General features: G+C 50.2%; 1 protein-coding gene across 1 annotated transcript in view; it reads left to right on the plus strand.

The window, feature by feature from the left end:
• Window positions 1-4,846: 4,846 nt before the first annotated feature.
• Window positions 4,847-24,322, plus strand: part of DNM2 (dynamin 2) — an 88,797-nt gene continuing 69,321 nt past the window's right edge. The window contains 1 exon segment of the mRNA XM_070373665.1: window positions 4,847-5,184. Coding sequence (XP_070229766.1) covers window positions 5,024-5,184 — 161 coding nt within the window. The 5' untranslated portion in view covers window positions 4,847-5,023.

The following is a 24,322-nucleotide window of genomic DNA, read 5'->3' on the forward strand; positions in this document are numbered from 1 at the left end:
CCTGAGGGCCTGGACAAAGGGGAGAGAAATACCATTGCTTTTGTTTATTTACTCTTGGCTCTGCTGGGCCTTCACTGCTGTGTGAGGGCTTTCTCTGGTTGCAGCAAGTAGGGGCTACTCTCCATGCAGTGCCCTGGCTTCTTGTGTTGGTTTCTCTTATTGTGGAGCAGAGGGGCTTTCATTCTAATCCCAAAGAAAGGCAATGCCAAAGAATGTTCAAACTACTGTACAATTGCACTCATTTCACATGCTAGCAAGGTAATGTTCAAAATCCTTCAAGCTAGTCTTCAGAAGTATATGATCTGGGAACTTTCAGTTGTATAAGCTGGATTTAGAAAAGGCAGAGGAACCAGAGATCAAATTGCAAACATCCATTCGATCATAGAAAAAGCAAGGGAATTCCAGAACCTACTTTTGCTTCATTGACTATGCTAAAGCCTTTGACTGTGTGTAGCACAACGAACTGGAAAACTCTTAAAGAGATGGGAATACCAGAACACCTTACCTGTCTCCTGAGAAAACTGTTTGCAGGTCAGGAAGCCACAGACATGGAACAATGGACTGGTTCAAAATTGGGAAAGGAGTACATCAAGGATGTATATTGTCACCATACTTATTTAACTTATATACAGCGTACATCATGAGAAATGCTGGCCTGGATGAAGCACAAGCTGGAATCCAGATTGCCAGGAGAAATAGCAACAACCTCAGATATATAAATGATACCACTCTAATGGCAGAAAGTGACGAGGAACTAAAGAGCTCTTGATGAGGGTAAAAGAGGAGAGTGAAAAAGCTGGCTTAAAGCTCAACTTGCAAACATCTAAGATCATGGCATCCAATCCCATCACTTGATGGCAAATCAGTCAGTTCAGTCCGTTAGTCATGTCCAACTCTTTGGGACCCCATGGACTGCAGCACACTAGGCTTCCCTGTCCATCACCAATTCCCAGAGCTTGTTCAAACTCATGTCCATCAAGTCGGTGATGCCATCCAACCATCTCATCATCTGTCATTCCCTTCTCTTCCTGCCTTCAATCTTTCCCAGCATCAAGGTCTTTTCCAATGAGTCAGGTCTTTGTATCAGGTGGCCTGATAAGAGTAGTGGAAAAATAGATGGGGAAAAAGCAGAAATAGTGACAGATTTTATTTTCTTGGGCTCCAAGATGACTACACATGGTGACTGCAGCCATGAAATTGAAAGACAGTTACTCCCTGGAAGAAAAGCTATGGGAAACCTAGACAGTGTATTAAAAAACAGAGACATCACTTAGCCGCAAAGGTCTGTCTAGACAAAGTTATGTTTTTTCTAGTAATCATGTATGGATGTGAGAGTTGGACCATACAGAAAGCTGAGTGCTGAAGAATTGATGCTTTTGAATTGTGGTTCAGGAGAAGACTCTTGAGAGTCCCTTGGACGGCAAGGAGATCAAACCAGTCAATCCTAAAGGAAATCAGTCCTGAATATTCATTGGAAGGACTGATGCTGAACTGAAGCTTCAATAATTTGGCCATCTAATACGAAGAGCCAACTCACTGGAAAAGACCCTGATGCTTAGAAAGATTGAGGGTAGGAGGACAATGGGGCGACAGAGGGTGTGAGATGGTTGGATGGCATCACCGACTCAATGGACACGGGTTTGAGGAAACTCCGGGAGATGGTGAAGGACAGGGAAGCCCGGTGTGCCGCAGTCCATGAGGTCACAAAGGATCAGACATAACTTAGCGACTGAACAATAACAACCCAAAGACCTGTTCCACCACTTTCCCTGGTGCACGAAGGGCCTCATTCTGCACCCTAGTTGTTGGTTGTTGACAGGTTGAAGGTCAACAGCTGCAGCAGCAAAGATTCAGTCTCTGCAGAGGCAGATGATCAGTGCCCTTGGCAAAGACCAGTTTGTAGTTGACAAGCACATGGTCCCCACTCCCACCCCCAATGACAATAATAAGTAACCATAGCAGCACTGATGTCTGGGAACCAGCTTGTAGGTAATGCCTAGAGTGAGAGTTGCATCCCTTTCCTGTGACTCAGACCCCCAAGCCATCCTGGGGGGTCGGTGGTGTGAGGACTCTTGTCCTCCCCTTTTTATAGATGAGGAAACAAGTCCAGAGAGGGGGAAATCGCTTGCCCAAGGTCACCCCATTAAGGAAGTAGCAGCTTGGCTCCAGAGGTCTGGCTCTTAGCCTTGACTCTTCAAACTTGTGGCTTAATTTCATTGTCAGTAAACACAGTGACGATAATACATGTGATCCAGAAGGTGCTTACAGGGCTTCCCAGGTGGCTCAGTGGTAAATAATCTGCCTGCCAATGCAGGAGACATGGATTTGATCCCTGGGTCAGGAAGATCCCTGAGGAAGATCTCCAGGAGAGGGAAATGAAAACCCACTACAGTATTCTTGCTTGGAGAATGCCATGGACAGAGGAGCCTAGCAGGCTACAGTCCATGGGATTGCAAGAGTTAGACACAACTTAGCGACTAAACCACCACCACAGTATTCTTGCCTGGGAAATCCCACGGACAGAGGAGGCTGGCAGGTTACAATCCATGGGATCGCAAAAGAGTTGGACACGACTTAGCTGACTAAACAACAACAATGCCTGGCACTATTCTAAAGAGTTGTCAAATGTATTTAACTTTTGCAACCTTATGGTTTCCCATTTTACAGATAAGGAACCTGAGAAATGAAGTCACTTGGTCATTATCACCCGTCAAAGAAACAGGCCCAGGATCTAATCCAGATATGGCCAGTTATAGAGCTGGTGCTCTGAGCTGCGGTGTTTTTAAATTGAAAAGTAACACCTGTAGAAGGATGTACAGTCAAATATCATAAAAATGCAACACTTTTTCTCAGTTTGTGTATCCATAAATTTTCCATGTGTACATTTTTTTTTAATGAATGTCAGCATCTTTTACATGCTGTTCTGTACCTTGCTTTTTTTTTGCCAGTAAACAACTTAGTCTTGTATTTGCCCAAGGCCAGCTGTTACAAGCACTGAGGCCCCAAGACTTCCACAAGGGATGGCGGTAGGGGGAGCCATCCTGCCTCCCAGGTGCTGCCTGCCCCATCCTGCTTCCTGCAGGAGATGGGACAGTAGATAAAGTGTACCCTGCGCCGTCAAGTATCTCCTCAATTTTGTGTGTCAGTCGCTCAGTCATGTCCGACTCTGCGACCCCATGGACTGTAGCCCACCAGGCTCCCCCGTCCCTGGGATTCTCCAGCAAGAGTACCGGAGTGGGTTGCTATTTCCTTCTCCAATGCATGAAAGTGAAAAGTGAAAGTGAAGTTGCTCAGTCGTGTCTGACTCTTAGCGACCCCATGGACTGCAGCCCACCAGGCTCCTCCATCCATGGGATTTTCCAGGCAAGTATACTGTATCTCAAATTGTTTACACTTTAGTACCTGAAAATTTACTCAATTTTGTTTATGGATGCTACACAGTATTTATTTAATGAGCTCCATGGATGAGCAGTTAGGTATTTCAAGTTTCTGGCACCATGGTCAAGGCTGCAATGCCAGACACGGTCAGTCTTTTTGCTTGTCTCTGAGACCTGCAGTTTCGGGTCATGAAGCAGGCAATACCACTTTGTTATTCTTTTACCCCTTGTTTCTGCATTCCCCTGTTACTGCCTGGCCCAGTCAGACTACTTCCCCACCTCCTTTGCTCCTAACTCCTTACTGAGCTACTTCTCTCTGGCTTGTCTATGCCCAGAGTCATCAAATCACTTGTCTTAAAGTTCGTTCCACCTATTATTCCTGGCTTCTTTTCTAGATAATCAGGAATCCCAGTTCTCAGAATCCTCCATTTTGCCTGCAAAATAACGTGTCTTTTCCTAGGGAGAGGATCCGTTGAGTTTCACTGGGTACTCAAAAAGATCCAAGGTGGGCCAAGGTTGAAGAGATAGAGGAACAACGTTGGAGCATTAGCTGCATCAAGAAAGGCCTGAGCAGAAGGTGTTCCAAGGAGAGAGTACGGCGTTTGCAAGGGCATGGAGACATGACTTAACAGGAATGAAAGTGGAATTCACCGTGGCCTCGCTAGACTACCTCTCCGTGGGAAGCACTAACCGCTTGACTTTCAAAGTATATTGGGACCTTCAAAATATGTTGGGACCCCGCGCAGGGAGCTGATTTGCAAGCTCACGGCTGAGATGCATTCTGAGACTTGTAGTTTCTTTAGAGCCCAGAAACAGAAGTGACTATCAGCACTGAGTCCTACCACTAGGCGGCGCGCGTTGCCGCGTACTGTGGACCTATCCTCTGCTCCAGAAGACCCTACTTGACATACATTCACAGGCTAGAACGGGGGGGAGGGGGGGGGCTGGGGGAGGGGGAGGTTCTTTGATGGACAGATAGAGCTTTCAATCAGAGTCAAGATTTGGATGTTAAATCCCACCCTATTTGACTTGTTGGGTGATGGAAGGGAGTGATATTTATATAAACCAATGGGAAATTTTTAGGGAACTAAATAGAGTCAAGCGAAGAACCGATTCCTAGTATCATTGGCCAGCCTTGTTGACTGGTGGGTCTGCTTGCCAATAAGACTGGCGGATATTCCTTCTATCCGGGAACACCCCCTAGTAGGCGGGGCCAACATGCGTTTTCCCGAAACACCGCCTCCCGGCCGAGACAACTCGCTTGCCGCTGCTATTGGCTCTTGCACAATAGCGACAGTTCTTGCGCCCAATGAATCAGAGAATAGGCCCCAAGGGGCGGGCTCACTCGGCCATCGGCCCGTGCCTCATTTTCATTGGTTTGTGTGCAGGAGTGACAGCCCAGCCGACCAATCGGAGTGGGTGCGAGGGTTTTTGGCGCAGCCCCAGGGCTCCGGCGGGAGGTCGGTCGGGTCGGGTGTCGCTTGAGAACCGGATGAGGCGGCGACCGTGAGGCCGAGCCGGGAGCGGGCGTCGCGCCGAGGCCCGGGCGGGCGGGGAGCAACGGCCGCGGACGCCGCGGGGCCGCGTCGTTGAGGGACAGGGACGGGCGAGGAGCGCGGGTCGCTCGGGCCGGGGACACCGGCGCCATGGGCAACCGCGGGATGGAAGAGCTGATCCCGCTGGTCAACAAGCTGCAGGATGCCTTCAGTTCCATCGGCCAGAGCTGCCACCTGGACCTGCCGCAGATCGCCGTGGTGGGCGGCCAGAGCGCCGGCAAGAGCTCTGTGCTCGAGAACTTCGTGGGCCGGTGAGCGAGCTCGGTGGCGACGGCGGGCGGGCGGCGGCCTACGGCGCGGAGGGCGGACTGGGAATGGCGCGCCCTGCGCCGCCGGCGTAACTGCGGCGCTTGCGTGCCCGCGACCGGGACGGGGACAGGGGGGCGGGCCCTGTGGGACGCCCTGAGTGGAGGGCTCCCTGCAGGGGCTGGGGAGCCGGCTCAGACCTGAGGGGTGTCCCACGCGCTGGGGGGCGTGGGCCAGGAAGTGCAGTGCAAGACCTCTGACTCTCTGGCCCCCAGCTCTAGTGGGTGAATTCTACCATCTGGTTGTCTGTCTGTCCTGAACCTGTCTCCTGGATATTTTCTGGGCCGATCCCCGTGGTCTGGCCGGCTGTTCATTGATTTGGAGCAGTTCCTGTCGTCTGGCTTGCTGTCTCTCTGTCCTGGATAGGCTTCCCCGCCACCACCATTTGGCTGTCCATCTGTCCAGGACCGCAGGGCAGCCCCCTGCTGCCTGGCTAGCTAGCCAGAAGGCCCTGTCCTGTCTGGTTGCTCATCCGTACCCCTCACAGACTTAGCGCTTCCTCTGTTGGGTTACCCAGCTGGCCTGTGCTGTCTGACTGGCTGGCTGGACCCTGGGAGATCCTGTTGTCTGGCTCTCCTGGGCTGCCTCTTCACTTGGTGCCTGGCGAACGCTGGCTCCTCGCTTCCAAGTGGATCCTTTTGTCTTTGTGTCCTGGTGTCAGTCCTTCTCGTCTCCCTGACCCCACTTCTGGGCAGGGGACGAGAGGAGCTTGCAGAAGAGAAGGGGCTGAAGGGTGAGACTTGAACTCCTCTCCTCTGGAATTGGAAGTAGGACCCTGGGGGGCAGACTTTCTCCAGGAGTCTTTCCTGGCCCATGTCAGGTTGCCTGCAGGGCCCTGGAACATAGGGACCAGCCCCCAAGCCAAAGCCTGCATGGTGGGGGTCCTTCTTGGATCCTGAGAAGGAACTTCTGGCCTGATCAGGCTGCAGTGGCAAGAGCTGGGATATAGGCTTCCCTGGGAAGCCCCGAGAAGTTTCAGTTTGCCCATCTGTCCAGTGGACAAATTCCAGTCTGGGCTGTTTCCAGGATTCACAAAGCTAATGGAGGAAAATGGGCCCTGTGGCCACTGAGGGTGCTTACCTCTCCCCTCTCCTCCCCCCCACCTCTTTTCCTTCTGCCTCCCAGAAGGGGGGCCACTTCTCCATTCTGGGAAGGACTCCATTTGTGACTGTGGCTGCCAGATGATAACGTCATGGCGGTTGGTGGTTTACTCGTGAAGTCCTGTGTCTGACTCTTTGCGACCCCATGGACTGTAGCCCACGAGGCCTCCTGGTCCATGGTATTTCCCAAGCAAGAATACTGGAGTGGGTTACCATTTCCTCCTCCAGGGGATCGTCCTGACTCAGGGATCGAACACTTGTGTCCTGCGTTGCTGGCAGATTCTTTACCGCTCAGCCAGCAGGGAAGCCCTGATAACATCATAGTCATCATCATGTTCATGTTGTTGTTGTTATCAGTGTTAAAAAGGTTCATCCAGCAGCCCCCAAGCTGACTTCTCTCTTGGTTCAGCTCAGAAAAGACTTGCTGTTTGCCCAAGGCCACCAGGCTGGCGCTCAGTGGAGCCCAGCTGGGTGCCCAGCCCTGCCCCGCCTTCACAGTGGCCTGGGATTTTGCTCCCAGCGGCATGAATTTCCTCCTTTGCTACTGTGTCTCTGGCAAAATGCCCTCTTTCTACTGTGGCGGAAAGGTATGGACTTGGGATCAGCCCAGCCTGGGTCCCCTGCTTGGCCATCTTCCTGCCTACCCAGGCTTCCGGTGGGTGTCTGCAAAGCTCTGTCCATTTCATCTGCCTCGTGACCCTGCACAGGTTGTTTGACCTCTCTGAGCCTCAGTTTTCCCACCAGAAAGAGGGCCGATGGACCCTTAACAGGACTTGGAAGGATGCAGTGACATGGTGTGTTAAAAGAGTTTACTTGACATAGTGCCTGGCACCTAGTGGGTCTCCTTGGATGGGGCTGTTGCTCACTAGGCTGGTTCCGTTCATGGGTGTGTGTATGCTTAGTTGCTCAGTCATGTCAACTCTTTGTGAGTCTATGGACTGTAGCTCTCAGGCTTCTCTGTCAATGGGATTTCCCAGACGAGAATGCTGGAGTGGGTTGCTGTTTCCTTCTTCAGGGGGTCTTCCCAACCCAGGGATCAACCCCAGGTCTCCTGATTTGCAGGTGGATTCTTTACTGGCTAAGCCACCAGGAAAGCCCTGGTTCCTTTCATATCAATAACCAAAGCTGCTGCTGCTGCTGCTGCTAAGTCACTTCAGTCGTGTCTGACTCTGTGTGACCCTATAGACGGCAGCCCACCAGGCTCCCTCGTCCCTGAGATTCTCCAGGCAAGAACACTGGAGTGGGTTGCCATTTCCTTCTCCAATGCATAGCTAGTCAGAATTAAAGTGCTCTGAAGTTACACACTGGACTTCGCTGAAGCCTCATGAGGCTGGCACCATCACGATCCCATTTTCCAGAGCAGAAAACTAAGGCCCAAAGAGCTGAGCGTTCTTACAAGAGGTTGTTCAGTGAAGGATCAAGGTCTCTGGGCTGGGGAAACCCAGGGTCTCTCTCCCATCTCCACCTCTCATCAATCCCTCTGTCCCTCACCGTTCCCTCCCAGCCACCCTGGAACCTGGCGACTGCCAGCTGCTACCGAGCTGGCTCCTGTGGCAACCTCCTGAGCCTGCAGCGTGGCATCGGTCATTATGGGCATTGACTCAGGGGTCGAGAACCAAAGCTGTGAAAAGGCCTCTCTTTGGATATGGGGTTCTCAAACAAAGCCAACTTCTTTTTACTTACGGAACATGGGTAAGGCTCCTCAGCTACAAAGCCCTGACACGGGGGATGGCAAGCAGGCCTCGCTTTAAATCCCCCTGCCTGCTTCTTTCTGTGACTGGCTGAACCGTGCTGCAGCCAGGGACTCGACTCTTTCTGTGTACATTAGATCCGCACAGAGCATCTCCCGGCTGGTTTCAAGGGACAGACAGGAGAGCACGTCTTCCGGCTCTGTGCCTGGAGCATGGCTGCTGCATTTCCTTGCCTCCTCCCAGTGGATTTTTTAAGATCGTGGTCCAAGTGAGAATAGACCTGTTAGCTCAGCTTGGGAGACAAGCAGGAGAGGGAGGCAGAGGTCAAGTCCTCCAGCTCAGAGTCTTGATCCTGTGAGTCTTTGCTTCTGAGCCTCACTCTCCCCAGCTGGGGAATGGGGCTGTTAACAGTGTCTACTCATGGGCCCCATGCAGGCCACCAGGCTGGGTGTGCTTCACCTCTTAGGGCATTGAGGGTGGAGTGAGGATTTAAAATCTCTTAACAAAATTTTTTTTAATTTAAAACTTTATTTTTGGTTGCCCTGGGTCTCCATTGCTGTGTGTGGACTGTCTCTAGTTGTGGTGAGCCGGGGCTGTTCTTCATTGTGGTGGACGGACTTCTTTTTGCAGTGGCTTCTGTTATTGTTGAGCACAGGCTCAGTAGTTGTGATGTGGGCTCTGTTGTCCCCTGTAGGCAACTGTGTAGAATCCTCCCAGACCAGGGATCAAACCTGTGTCCCCTGCATTGGCAGACAGATTCTTAACCACTGGACCACCAGGAAAGTCTGAATTTACAGTTTTAAATGGAGGGTCAGGGAAGGCCCATGTGGGAAGGTGACATTTGAGCAGAGACCTGAGGAGGTAAGGGAGGACTCACCAGTGTAATCTGCAGGAAGAGCATCCAGGCTGTGGGAACGACTGCTGCAAAGGCCCTGAGGTGGGAGAGTGCTGAGCACAGTGGGAGAGGAGAGGAGATGAGCTTAGTGGGGTACCGGGGTGGGGTGGGGTGCATGCCACGTGGAGCCCTGGGGGCCAGGGATCGCTCTGGGGAGAGGGAGGGCTGCTCGTCACGCTGTTCGGATGCTTCTGGACCTGGTCCTGGGCAAGCTGTGGGCCCTCAACTTTGATTTCCAGCGCTGCCTCGGTAATGCAGTGCCTATAAGCACATGTGGGCCTGGTGCCATTTTTCTTTTAACAAGGAGTAGCTGCCCACAGGTGCAACCATTTCCAGCTGTATTTCCATTCGGTCTTGGGTGACGGATCCCTGCAGGGAGACATAACTGTACCAAGAGGCCACCCTGGGCACACAGTGGGTGCCAGGTGAATGCATGTCAGATGAATGTTGGTTCACTCTCCTGCCAGACTGAGGGGTGGGTGCATGGTTTGCCCTTTGGGCTTGTTTGTCCCTTAACACATCTTGGGGGTTCAGAGATGCTTGAAAATGACAGCTGCTGTTTCCAAGGCCCTTCCTGTTGGGCAAAGCCAAAGTGCTTTTGCCTGTGTGGTCTGTAGTACCCAGGCCACCTGGATCAGGGAGAGTCCCAAGGCGCCTGTGGGAAGGTGGCCATCCATCAGCTGAATGACCTCACTTCTTCAACTCAGTTTCCTTGTCTGGAAAATAGGGATTGTGTGGTCCCTCCTGGGAGCAGGCTGAGATTTCAAACGGGCTAATAAGCCTTGTGAAAATATTAGACTGGTGCCGTTTTGTACAGTCCTGGGTCAGGACTGTCAAAGATCAGTTGTTAATTTCTCTTTTCTGAAAGAAAAGGAATTCGTGGTTATGTTGTTAATACAAGTAATGCCTCTTTTTAGCACAGCCACTTATTAAGCCTCTATCAATGTAGTTTGAGCTGTGGGGATGAGTTAGAACCAGCTGGTGAACCAGGTCCTGAAATGCTAGTGGGGGCCTGTTGCTGCTGTTTCTAAGTGGGAATGGTGTATGTGAACAAGTACTTGGCTGTGAGAGTTTCTTAACGTTCGTTCCGTGTACAATGGTGGGAAGTCGGGAGCAGAAAGGCCCAGCAGTAGCCAGTTGACTCCTAGCCAATGTGTCCAGACACAACCCCCTGCAAAACAGCTTCTCAGAGCGATCTAGAAGAGGATTTAATGACCCAGAAGGAAAGAGTGAAGGGAGAGGGGGGCGGCAGAGGATGAGATGGTTGGATGGCATCACCGACTCGATGGACGTGAACTTGGGGAAACTCCAGGAGATGGTGGAGGACAGGGAAACTGGCAGGCTCAGTCCGCGGGGTCGCAAAGAGGTGGACACGACTTACACAACAACAACAACAAGTGTGTGAGACCTGTTAGGGCCCAGACCAAGTGGACGTGCGACCCCATCTCATTCCAGACCATGGTATTTTCATAGTAAAAAGCCTGGGAAAACGTACAGCTCCGAGCCCTACCTGTGGGTTGTCTCCCCACGTGATTGTTGGTTCTTTTTTGCTCTCTGGGGGTTATGTTTATCACCGGGAAGACAGATTTCTCCAGAACTCAGCTGTGGGCTGCTCAAATGCTTTTCAGAGTTATTTGTCTGGGATAATGGCCCTCACTAGGTACATGGGTTGAAATCCCCTGGTGATAAGTCCAGTTGATTGTGAGTGAGGGCAGAGGGCGGCCTCTCGGATGGTTCTAGATTCGGAGTTTTCAAAGGTAGGGTCGAGTGTAAGGGGCGGGCGCAGCACAGAACCCTGGGTCTCTCTGGTGTGTGCATTTGGCTCAGAGACCCATCTGCCAAGCTTTTGCCCAATTTGAATGAAAATGCCTGAAATTACAGGCCCCTCCACTGCAGGAAAAAAATGGGGACATCAGCTAACCCTTAATTTACTGGGGTTGCCAACCGCATGCTGTAATTAAGCCCTTATTGTGTGAAAGCTTCGGAAAAACGCAAGCCAATAATGAGATATTTATAGGCCATTAGCAACGATCTGAATAAAGAAAAAAAACGCCCTGCCTCTGAAGCAAAATGGCACTAGGGAGGAAAGACTCCTCCTCCCCGCTGTGTTTGTGGTTTCTGTTAGTATTGGCAGCGAGGTGCCTGCGAGGTGCTGGCGATTCTTCCCTTTGCAGTCGTCCTCACCTTGAACAGGGAGCAGGGTGGCCCTTTCGGTTTCACCTGCTGCTGGATGTTCATGACCCGGGAAGGGCTGATGTTGGTGAAGAATCACCGGGTGCCGGGGCCCAGGGACTTAGGTCTACAGTCTGACTTCATGGTCTCAGCAGTCCTGGGGGGCAGATACTGCTCTTCCCATCCCTGCTTTACAGGTGGGGAAACTGAGGCCTGAGAAGGGAATCGACTTGAAGTCACACAGGGAGGAGGCAGGAGTGGGGCCTGAGGCAGGCTTGCCTCCTTCAGAGCCCACTGCTCAGTGGGGTTGGCAAGGTGTGGTCATGGCTTTTGACAATCAGGTCATTAGTGGACGCTATGATGCTTGTATCAGGGTTGGGCTGGGTTGTCGAATGGAATGACTTCTGGTTTGGGGGATCTTTGGAGGCTATTAGCCATGTGTCCGACAGCTTCGGGGTGCTGGGGACCCAATGGGGACCGAGATGGACAGAGCCCAGCAGAATGGTTAAATTAGTAGCCACATTCTAAAGATAGAGAAGTACAAGGAAAATGATGGCGAGGAGTGAGAGAGTGACTGAGCAGGGGCTGCTTCCATGAGGAGGTTGGGATGGGCCCTGCCATGGAGCCAGCCCCTGAAGACCCCTGGGAAGGGTGTCCCAGGCAGAGGGCTCCGCAAGTGCCTCCTTCAGGTGTGGAAAGGGAACTGAGTCGAAGGCAAGACCACTGGGCACATGCTGCTGCTGCTGCTAAGTTGCTTCAGTCGTGTCCGACTCTGCAACCCCATAGACGGGAGCCCACCAGCCTCCCCCGTCCCTGGGATTCTCCAGGCAAGAACACTGGAGTGGGTTGCCATTTCCTTCTCCAGCTGGGTACATGAGGGTCAGGAAACTGCCTGTCAGATGTCTGCTTTTCCTGAATTTTAATTGTAAAAATAGAATACTGAAGACCACATTCTCAGAAAAAGGGAAACCCTGACACAGGAGGAGGATACACTGCACACCCCGTCCCTCCCTTCCAGCTCCACATGGGAACACCATTGTCAGCTTGGTGTATATCCTGCCAGACCCCTCTCTCGCTTACATACCAATGGACAAAGTACACAGCACTGTTTGTGGTTGCTTCTTTTTCAGGCACGTCTTCTTTCCAGAACCAGGGCTACCCTGTTTATATCTTTCAGCAGCTTGTTTTTCCACCGCCCAATGCATCCTAGCGGTCCTTCCCTGTTGGAATGTTTGTAACTCTGCTTAGAGCTTCCTGACCTCGCTAGAAGGGTGAAGATGAAGGCGGGGGGCCAGCGGGAGTCACTGCAGCCGTCCCGATGAGAGAGGACAGCGTGGTCACAAGTGCTGTCTGTCACAATCCAGGCGGGGACCTGGGCACAGTCACCTCATCCGCTTTGAGGCCAAGGCTTGATCTCTGTTTCCTGGTGGGGAAACTGAGTCCCCGAGGTTTGCCCCAGTGGCCAGAGCCCAGAGGCTCGAGCTTCATGTGAGTCCCCTTCCCCCAGGGCCTGCTGGCCCATATCTAGAGTAGCATCCTTACCCCTGGCTTTGTTGGACTCTCCAATCCCCGTTTTCCCCTTGGTTCAGTCTGTACAAGGTCCAGTTTCCACTCCTGCACAGCGGTTCTACTTCACAGTGGCCTCAGAAGTTTCTGGTACGAGGCCAAGTTTTGAGGAATAATCCGAGCCCTCGTGGGCTCCCTGCAGTGCCCACTGGGGTGTCCGGGTGCTCAGCTGCCCGAGTTGCCTCCCCTCGTGGCGATCGGAGCACAGCTCTGTTCTTCCTCTTGCACTGAATGGACTTTGTGCCCTTGACGCACTCAGCGTGGGCCAGGCACTGGGTACTGTTGGTACGGCACCTCAGCTTGGCCCCTTTTTACAGATGAGACAGTTGAAGGGGTGGAAATGGGGCAGGCCAAGGAAGGACAGAAGAACCCTATCCTGCCCGCCTTGTTCACTCTACCCATATCTGTTCTCAGTGGAGAGTGGTGCCCCCATGGTGAGCGGCAGAGTCTGGGTTTGAATAGGGATATCACAGTGAGTGAGGCCTGAGGGGTCCTTCTGTCGGGAGGCACTTCTCGGTTAGAAGTGAGTGGAGGCAGAGGCCCCTTAGGGAGCCTTGGCATTGGAATGGTGGTCAGGGAGTACTTCTTAGAGGAGGCAGTAGGTCTCTCTGCCTAGACAGGTAAATAGAGACCTTTGTGCCCATCCTGCCTGGCGTGGGCCCCTGCTGAAAGCTCAGGGCCTGTTTTCCACAAGGCAGTCTCCTCTCTTTTTCACAGCTGCGTAATACTCCACAGCACAAAGCCGCCTTTAGTTTATTCACCAGCCTCTTGGTGATGGATGCTCAGGCTGCTTCTATTCACCCGCTCCCAGGATTTGCACGTGGATAGGGGGCACCTGTGTAGGACATGGGAGAGGAGTGTGTGGGGAGACTGATGGCCAGGCTTGGGTGTGGAGGCCAGGATGCCTCCCAGCAGCTGCTCCCCTGGGTTGGATGAGTGGACTCAGGATTGACCAGAGAGTCCTGCCTGATGCCCCCACATTGGTGTGTGCACTCTTCACCCCTCCCACCCCTTCCACAGCCTGGACCGCTGCATTGCCTCTGCCCTGGTCCCCTGGCAGACCCCCCGCCACAGCATCCAAACGGAACCTGTGAACACCCGAGTCTGGGCATGTCCCTCTTCTGCCTACCACCCTCTGTGGCTCCCATCTCACTTGGGGTAAACGTCCAGGTCCTCCCCTTGCCCCCAACACCTCCCCACCCCCGCTGCTCCCACTCCCCCAAGCTCATCCTAGCAGCCACATGGCCTCTTGTTTGCCCCTCAAGCACCCCCCACAGGGTTACGCCTACCCAGGGCCTTTCCCTTCCTTCCTCCACGTCTCGTCTTGGTCCAGAGGTCTCCACATTCTGCTCCTCTCTTCTTGGGTGGATCCTTGCTCAAACCTCACCTCCCTGAGAGGCTGGCCCTGACCTACCCCAGTCACTCGACTGCCTGCCTCAACACGGTTCCTTCAGAGCTCTTATTGGGGCCTGCAGCGGTTTCGTGTTTTTGTCTCCTCACACTGCAGACAGCAGGTACCCTGGGGCAGGGATCTCTGACTGGCATAGAGTAGGAGCACGAATATTTGTTGCATGAATGTCCCTCCAAACCAGAATTGGATTAGCTTCACTGCACAGATGTTCGCTGAGAAGGAGCCCGAGGACAGCCCTGGGACTGTGGGGGCTCACAGCCTGCCCGTGACGTGTGGGACCGAGAACAGAAGAGGGGTTTGGGGTGCTCTGAGGGGACAGAAGCACATGTATCCCCTTACAAGGAGGGCTCTGGTTTGCAGAGTAATAACAGGGCTGAGGCGGCAGGGCCAGCCAGGCATGGCTATCTCTCTGGACTGACTTCCTAGCCATGAGATGGGGCCAAGCTGCCCCCCGTCTCCGACCCAGGGATGTGGGAGCTAAGACCCTACAGTTTCCAGTGAGCCGCCCTGTCCGACTCTGGCTTCCTGCTTGGGTGCCTGGTGGCCCTGGTGGGAGCAGGTCCCCCTTGGTCCAGGCACTGGCATCTTCTCACAGCAGGGCCCCAATGTTTGAAGGAGGTTTCCCCTTGCTCAGATGGTAGAGAATCTGCTGGCAGTGTAGGAGACCCGAGTTCAATCCTTGGGTCTGGAAAATCCCGTGGAGAAGGGAATGGCTACTCACTCCAGTATATTGGCCTGGAGAATTCCAAGGACAGAGTAGCCTGTGGGCTACAGTTCATGGGGTCCCAAAAGAGTTGTACACAACTGAGCGCCTAACACTTTCCCCACCCCCACCTCCATCCCCCTTCCTGTTCTTGATCCAAGTGCCTGCTTGGATCAAGAACCAAGGAAAAGAAGCTGCTGCAGTCTGACAGCCCCATGAGTGTCTGTGCCAGATGCCCAGTGCCAGACCCCTCCCGACACCCCTTGAAAACTCCCAGGGGGATTCCAGTCACGTGCTGGAGCACAGTGGAGAACCGTTGCTCTGTCACTGGAGACCTTCTCTGGCTAAACTTGAACCTGCCCGGACCACAGACCCAGAGGTTGTGGCCAAGTGGACGTCAGACCTATCCAGGGCCCCAATGACACCCTCACGCCCATGGAAGAGGTGGAGGCGCCCTGAAGACTCTGCCCCATGACACATTTTCCCAGCGATAAGCGTCTGTAGGGACTCATAGGCCGTCAGGCGAGTCTGCAGAGCAGGCAAGAACAGTCCCAACTGGGGTCACGCCCGCCTGCCGGATGATACGGCCTGGCACGGCTGGCCAGCCCTGGAGGAAGCCCCACGCTGGGTGTGGGACAAGCCTCTTCTGTCCTAGCCGTGGGGCCTCTGTCTTCCGTGCTGATGGCCAGGACCCTTCTGAAGGGTCACAGTCCCCCCTTGCCTAGAAAGCCCCCAGCAGGCCCTGCAGTCAGTGGCTTGGAGGATGATACCCTCAGAGTGGTTCTTTTCTGGATGGTGGGGCAGTGGAGACCCTGGGATCTATGAATTAAGATCGGGGGCTGTGAACCGCAGACTGAGCTCAGGGGAGGCTGCCAGTGGTTTGGGCTGACACGTCTCTTGTCTTGCAACACTTAACTTCCCCTCGTCTCAGCGGAAGCCCTTTAGACGGAAGTGGGCTGCGGCGGCCTCTGCTCTGGTGGCACCACCTGTCATAGGTCACCAGGGAGCTCAGAGCGGGTCACTTTCTGAGGTGGGGAGGCCTCACCTGGAATTCCCTCAGGCAAAAGGATGTCCTGGCTTGATTTTTAATTACAAGACTTCTTGGACTGTTTACTTGGTGAAATACGATTCTCTCCTATAGGAAGAATAAGACAGGGGCTCCTATTGCCCTTTGCTTGGAACCACCTTCATCAGCTTATAGCTCTTGCCAAATCCTTTTTCATTATATTTATGTGTGAGTGTCCCTGATTCCCCCCCACCCCACCCCCTTAAATGCCACAATTAAGTCTATCTTGGTTTTCTTTCTTTTTTTTTTTTTTGGTGCCTGGTCCTGGGGCTTGCAGGATCTTAGCTTCTGACCAAGGATTGAACCCCGGCCCCCACACAGAGAGCGCTAAGTCCTAACCACTGGGCCACCAGGGGATTCCCAAGTTTGTCTCTGATAGTCCAAAATCTCACCAGAATGTATCCCCCCTCATCCCAAGCTCTTTGCTACTCAGTATCTCAAGAGGTTTTTGCCTTGGTTTTGGTTTTAAAGGAATTTTTCATTTTGGAATAATTTTAGATTTACAGAAAATAAGTAAGCTTTAAATTTACAGAAATTGTGAGGCTAGTACAGAGAGCTTCTGTATACTCTTCACCCATCTTTCCCTAATGTTAACCTCTTATCTTGGTGTGATAGCATTTCTCACAACTAAGAAGTTAACCTTGGAACTTCCCTTGTGGCCCAATGGTTAAGAATCTGCCTTCTGATGCAGGGGACACAAGTTCAGTCCCTGGTCAGGGAGCTTAATCCCACATGCCTCATGGTCAGAAAACCAGAACATAAAACAAACACTCTTGTAACATTTAATAAAAGACTTTAAAAATTGTTAAAAAATATAGTGCACCATCCAGCTGATTCAGAGTTGTGCAGTGATCACTGTATCTAATTTCAGGACATTGTCTTACACACACCCCCCCAAAAAAAAAGGAAAAAAGAAAAACTGTGTGCTTATTACGTGGTCATTCTCCACTCCCAGTTCTTCGCAACTGCTCCTCTACTTTCTGTGAATTTGCCTGCTTTGGACATTTCTGTCAATGAATCATGCACTCTGTAGCTGTTTGTGGCTGGCTTCTTTCACTTTGCATTAATATGTTGAGGGTTCATTCTTATTGTAGCATCTACCAGAACTCCATTCCCTTTTAATGGCTGCTTAATATTCCACTTCACGGTTCCACCACTTTGTGTCCATCCAGTCCTGAGTTGATGGACATTTGGGTTGTTCCCACCTTTTGGCTAATAGGAATTGTGCTCTACTAAACATTTTCGTGCAGATTTTTGGGGGGCACATATGCGTTCCTTTCTTCTTGGTTTGTTGTACCTAGAAGTGGAAGTGCTGAGTCATACGGTAATCTTGAGAAACCCCTAGACAGTTTTCCGCAGTGCCTGCCTCATTTTGCATTCTTACCGGCACTGTAGGAGGGTTCAGGTTTCCTAACAACCTCGTCAGCACTTGGTATTATCAGCTGCCTAGTGGGTGTGAAGTGGTTTTTTGCTCATAGGTGTTTTTTTTCTCATTTCCCTGATGTGCTTCTCATGTGCTTATTGGCCATTTGTATATCTTCTTTGCAGATATCTCTATTCACATCCTTTGTCACACTTTTAAGTTATTTGTCTTTTTATTATTGATGTGTAAAAATTCTTTATACCTGGTGTCAAAATGAGACCTTCTGACATAAATGATTTGCAGATATTTTCTCCCATTATGCAGGTTGCTTTTTCACTGTCTGGTGCCCTTTGAAGCAGAAAAGTTTTAAATTTTGATGAAATCCTATCCTTTTTTCCTTTAATGTATTTATTTGATGGGGTTGGGTCTTAATCACATCCCGTGGGCTCAGTAGTTGCAGCTATTGGGATCATACCCAAGAAGCCATGGACTAATCCATGAAGATTTAATCCCATATTTTCTTTTAAATATTTCGTAGTTGTAGTGCTTCCATCTAGATTTCTGATCCATTTCGAGTTAACTTGTATATGGCATAGGGTAGAAGTCCGATATTCTTTTGCTTGTAGCTATTAATAGTTGTCCCAGCACCAGTTGTTGAAAAGAACATTCTTTACTCATTGAATATTTTTGGCGCCTTGGGTTCAAAATCATTTGGCCATTAGGAGTACCTGGTGGTCTAGTGGTTAGGACCCGGGGCTTTCTCCGCTGTGGCCCTGGGTTCAATCCCTGGTCAGGGAACTAAGATCCCCTAAGCTGCACAGTGCACAGCCAAAAAAAAGAAAAAGCTCAGTTGACCATAAATGCAGAGAGTCCAGAGTATATTTCTGGACTCTCAAATCTATTCTGCTGATGTCTCTGTCTCCCCTACTGCCAGAACTACACAGTCTTCATTTCTGGACCTTTGTAATAAGTTGTGAAATTGGCAAGTGTGAGTCTTACAGCTTTGTTCTTTTTTCAAGCTTGTTTTGGCTAGTCTGTGTCCTTTGCATTTCCATGTGAATTTTAGGACCAACATACTCATTATTGCAAAAAATGCTGTTGAGATTTTGAGGATTTTGTTGAATCTCCAGGTCAGTCCAGGGAGTATTGCCATCTTAACAATATTAAGTCTTCCAATGGGGAGGGATAAATTAGGACACTGGGATTAGCATATGCACACTACTGTATTTAAAATGAAAGGTGAAAGGAGAAAGGATTAGTCGCTCAATAGTGTCCCACTCTTTGCGACCACATGGACTGTAGCCCACCAGGCTTCTCTGTCCATGGGATTCTCCTGGCAAGAATACTGGAGTGGGTAGCCATTTCCTTCTCCAGGGGATCTTCCCAACCCAGGGATTGAACCAGGGTCTCCTGTATTTGCAGGCAGATGAAATAGATAACTAATAAGGACCTACTGTATAGCACAGGGATGCCTACTCAGTATTCTGTAGTAACCTGTATGGGAAAAGGATCTAAAAAAGAATGAATATATGTGTAACTGATGCATTTTGCTACACATTTGAAACTAACACAACATTGTAAATCAACTATACTCCAATTAAAAACAAAAAAAGTTCTTCCAGCCTGTGAACACAAGCTGTGTTTCCATTTATTTAGGACTTTAATTTCTGTCAACAATATATTTTAGTTTTCAGTGTAGAAGTTTCATGCTTCTTTTGTTAAATTTATCCCTCAGTACTTAATTTTTTTCATGCTTTTAAATGGAATTTCCCCCTTCATTTCATTTTCAGATTGTTCACTGCTGGTGTGTAATAATATGACTGATTTTTGTATATTGATTTGCATCCTTCAACCTTGCTGAACTCATTTATTTTTTTTTTAAGTTTTAGGATTCCTCAACATATTCTGTAACCCACTCCAGTGTTCTTGCCTGGAGAATCCCAGGGATGGGGGAGCCTGGTGGGCTGCTGTCTTTGGGATCGCACAGAGTCAGACACGACTGAAGCGACTTAGCAACAGCAGGAACATATTCTGTAGACATGATCATGTCATCTGTGAATGGTTTTCCTTCTTCCTTTGGATGCCTTCTTTTTCAGCCTGCCTGCTCTGGCTGGACCTTCCCTCCCTCTCATACAATGTTGAGCAGAAGTGAGAGTGGGCATCTCTGTTCTTGTTCCTGATCTTTGTGGGAAAGCTTTTAGTCTTTCACCATTAAGTATGACAGTGGCTGTGGGTTTTGTTGAAATACATCTGTCCTTTATTAAGATGGGAGGAAGAAGAAAGTCACTCAGTCATGTCCGACTCTTTGCGACCCCATGGACTATACAGTCCATGTAATTCTCCAGGCTGGATACTGGAGTGGGTAGCCTTTCCCTTGTCCAGGGGATCTTCCCAACTCAGGGATTGAACCCAGGTCTCCCGCATTGCCGGCAGATTCTTTACCAGCTGAGCCACCAGGGAAACCCATTAAGATGAGGAAGTTCCCTTCTGTTCCTAATTTGTTGAGTGTCTTTTTCATGAAAGGGTGTTGAATTTTGCCAAATGCTTTTTCTGCATCTATTGAGATAATCATACAGTTTTGTCATTTATTCTGTTAATACGGTGGAATGTAAAAAAAAAAAAATATTTCTCTACTTATTTGTGGCTGAACTGGGTTTTTGTTGCTGTGCAGGCTTTTCTCTGGTTGTAGTGAGTGGGGCATGGGGAGGGCTACCCTCTAGATGCGGTGCTTGGGCTTCTCACTGCGGTGTCCTCTCTTGGGAAACCTGGGCTCTGGGCTCAGGTTTCAGTAGTTCCAGCTCCCGGGCTCTAGAGCACAGGCTCAGTAGTTGTGGCACGTGCGTTTAGTTGCTCCGAGGCACGTGGAATCTTCTGGACTAGGCATTGAACCCATGTTTCCTACATTGGCAGGTGGATTCTTTTCCACTGAGCCATCAGGGAAGCCCAGTATGGTCTATTATATTGATTCATTTTTCCGTTTGGACTAACACTGCATTCCTAGAATAAATCTCACTTGACTGTGGCATATTTTTTTACGTTACCGGATTTAGTTTACTAGTATTTTGTTGTGGATTTTCTTGAGTGTCGTTATTCATAAGAGATACTGATTTGTGGTTTTCTTGTGATATTTTTGTCTAGCTTTGGTAGCAGGGTAATGCTGCCCTCATAGAAGGAGCTAGGAGGTGTTTCTATCTTGGGGAAGAGTTTGTAAAAGATTGGTATTAATTCTTTACATGTTTGTGAGAGTTGACCAGTGAAGCTATTTGAGTCAGGCCTTTCTTTGTGGGTAGGTTTTTGCTTTACTTGTTATGGGTCTATTCAGATTTCTTTCTTCATTTTTTTTTTTTTTTTTGGCTGCAGTGTGGGGCATGTGGGATCTTAGTTCCGCAAACCAGGGATTGAAACCATGCTTCTTGCTGTGGAAACATGGAGTCAACCACTCGCCCTCCAGGGAAGCCCCAGTGGAAGATCAATTTTAAATTAAAAATCTTTCTTCTTTTTAAAAACAAATTTAAAAATGGTTTTTAATTAGAAAAAAGTTGCTAAAGCTTTATTGAGGTATAATTGACATGTATAAAATTGCAGTCAGTACTTCCATCTATACATTTCCCTCTGTGCACTGCTTTAGCTGTGCTCTACAACATTTCTGATGTTGTGCTTTCATTTTCATTCATCTCAAAGTATTTTCTAATTCCCTTGGTGATTTCTTCTTTGACTCACTGGCTGTTTAGGAATATATGGTTTAGTTTGCACATATTTGTGAATTTCCCAAACTTTCCTGCTGTTACTTTTTTCAAACTTGCTGCGGGTGTGGTCACAAAACATACTTTGTGTGATTTCATGCAGGCCTTTCACAGTTACTCAATATCGTTTTAGGACCTCAAATGTGGCCTATCCCGGAAAACCTATTCCAGGTGCCCTAGATAAGAACGTGGATTCTGCTCTTGTGGGTGGAGTGCTCTATACATGCCTTGAGGTCCTGTTGGTTTATGGTGGTGGAGTTTACATTTTTTTATTTCCTCAGCCATCTTTTGTCCAGTGATTTTTTTTCTGTTTTTGTTTATTGTTTTGGCCTCGCCCTGTAGCATCTTAGTTTGGATCGAACCCGTGCCCTGCTGCGCAGTGAAAGCCCAGAGTCCTAACCACTGGACCACCAGCAAAAGTGAAAGTGGTGGTCACTTAGTCATGTCCTACTCATTGCGACCCCATGGACTGTAACCTCTGTCCATGGAATTCTCCACGCAAGAATACTGGAGTTGGTAGTTGTTCCCTTCTCCAGGGGGATCTTCCTGACCCAGGGATTGAACACGGGTCTGTCACTTTGCAGGCAGATTCTTTACCATCTGAGCCACCAGGAAAGCCCTGGACGACCAGGGAAGTCTGTTACTGAAGGTGGGGTGTTGACATCTCCAGGTATTATCATTGACTTGGCTGTATTTCCCTTGCTCTGTGCTGTCTTTACAGCTGGGTAGTATTCCTTGGTCTCACTAAATCCAGCCATTCTCTTGCATGATGTTTTTTTCCCTCCCTTAATTGAAATATAGTTGATTTACAACGTGTTAATTTCAGGTGTACAGCATAGTGATTCAGTTATACACACAGAATATACAATAATAATACATTGTTCTTTTTTAGATTATTTTCCATGAAGGGTTATTATAAGATACTGAAAATAGTTATGTGTTCTATACAGTGGGTCTGTGTTACTTACTTTATATATAGTAGTATGGATATGTTAATCCCAACCTCCTAATTTATCTTCCCCCTCCCACCCCTCTATCCTCTTTGGTAATCATGAATGTGTTTTCTGCACGCGGTTTTAGGTCGTTTCTTGTTTTCTCCACCTTGGAGGTTGACAGATTTGTGCGTCTGCTAGATTAAGGGCTGATCCCTGGAAGGGGGCTGCTGTCCTGAAAAGAGGGCAGACTTAGAATCTTCTTGCCAGAGACCTTCTGGGAGTGCCAGGGGGTGACATCCCCCTCCATCCCCATCCCCTTGTGAACGATCCTGTGGAACAGGGCCCCACGTGTGCCAGGCACTGGGCTTCATGTGACTCGTCCTTCTAGTCCTGCCTGCCAACGACCTGATGGGCCAGGCACTGTTTTTTTTCCTCATTTTTAGTTGCTAAATCGTGTCCAACTCTTTTGCGACCCCATAGACTGTAGTCTGCCAGGCTTCTCTGTCCATGGGATTCTCCAGGCATGAATACTGGTGCAGGGCCTTGTGGGCTGTGAGGGGGAGGACAGGTGTGCAGGAATCTACAGGTGATTTTTCTATTTGTTTTAATCTGGCTGCGCTGATTAATCTAAGTTGCAGCACGAGGGATCTTTAATTGTGGCATGTAGGATCTGGTTCCCTGACCATGGATCGGACCCGGGCCCCCCTGTGTTGGGAGGGTGGAGTCTTAGCCGCTGAACCACCAGGGAAGTCCCTCCAGGTGGGTTTTAAGCGTGCGCAGCATGATCTGGCCTGCGGTTTGAAAAACCCTCTTTGCCTGCTGCCTGAGAACATCAGGGATGGCCTGGGAGACAGGGGTGCGGGGATGTGACTGTGACCTTGGGGACTTAGTCTAAGGCTGTTGGGACTGAGCAGAGAGAAGGGGTGCATTTGTGTATGTTGAAGTCAGGATTCGATGAGAGATGGGCTCTAGGGAGTGGGAAAGAGAGCACCTGGGGAAGGGTGGGAAGGGCTCCCTGTTCTGTGTGACACTGTGCTCCTGCTCTGCCTTGGCCGATGTGATGTGACCCCGCATCATGCTGGAAGATGAGGGAGCATACTCATCCCGAGGCCAGTCGTCTACCCTCTTGCTCTTTTAATTTTGTCGTTAAATAATTTTATTAATTTATTTGGCTATGCTGGGTCTCCGTCGCTGCACGGGCTTTTCTCTAGTTGTGGTCGGTGGGGGGTTACTTTCTAGTTGTGGCGTGCAGGCTTCTCATTGCGATGAGAAGCTTCTCATGGCTTCTGCTGTTGCAGAGCACAGGCTCTAGGGCTCAGTAGTTGTGGCACATGGGCTTAGTTGCTCTGCAGCATGTGGGATCTTCTCGGACCAGGGATCAAACCCGTGGCCCCTGCATTGGGAGGCGGATTCTCCACTGCTGAGCCACCTTCTTGCTTGAAGGAGGCCTGCAAGGAGAATGGTTCTGGAATGCCGGGAGTGGCGTGGGGCGCTGCCCTGCCTTCCTTTCCATGTATTTACCAACACCCTGCCCCTGGGGTCAGTTGGGCCCCTCTGGGTGGTAGACCTCTGCAGAGCTAGAAATCCCACGTGGCTGACCCCGCCCAGGGGCTGCAGTTTCGCAGGAGCACCCAGTACCTCCGTGCACCTGCGCTGTCTCCTCCCACCCTCACCACATCCCGTCTTACAGATGACACAAGGCCTGGGAAGTGAGTGACCTTGCTGGCAGGGTCATACAGGTCAGGCCCCCCTGCTGCAGTGTAGAGGCGCCAGGAGGTGGAGTTGAGAGCTCGGTTTTCCAGTTACCCGTGGTTTCCTCATCACCCTTAAAAATGTGGCTTGGCTGACCAGTGGCTTTGGAGCCTCACTACAACTGAAAAGTTACAAATTAGAATTCTCTGGCCATCCAGCGGTCAGGACTTGGCGCGTTTACTGCTGTGGCCCAGGTTCAGTGCACGGTTGGGGAACTAAGATTCCGCAAGCCTCATGGTGTGGCCAAAAAAACACTTACAAATTCGTATTTGCTTCTTATAATGTTGTTGTTTGTTGTTCAGTCATTAAGTTGTGTCCCACTTTTTGCAACCCCATGGACTGCAGCACGCCAGGCTCCCCTGTCATTCACCATCTCCTGGAGATGCCATCTAACCGTTTCATCTTCTGTTGCCCCCTTCTCCTCCCGCCTTCAATATTTCCCAGGATCAGGATCTTTTCCAGTGAGTCGGCTCTTCACATTAGATGGCCGAAGTATTGGAGCTTCAGCATCAGTCCTTCCAATGAATATTCAGGACTGATTTCCCTTAGGATTGACTGGTTGGATCTCTTTGCAGTTTAAGGACTCTCAAGAGTCTTCTCCAGCACTGCTGCTGCTGTTGCTAAGTCACTTTGGCCGTGTCCGACTCTGTGCGACCCCATAGACGGCAGCCCACCAGGCTCCCCCG

Source organism: Bos mutus, chromosome 7, assembly GCF_027580195.1.
Source record: "Bos mutus isolate GX-2022 chromosome 7, NWIPB_WYAK_1.1, whole genome shotgun sequence".
Taxonomy (NCBI): Eukaryota; Metazoa; Chordata; class Mammalia; order Artiodactyla; family Bovidae; genus Bos; species Bos mutus.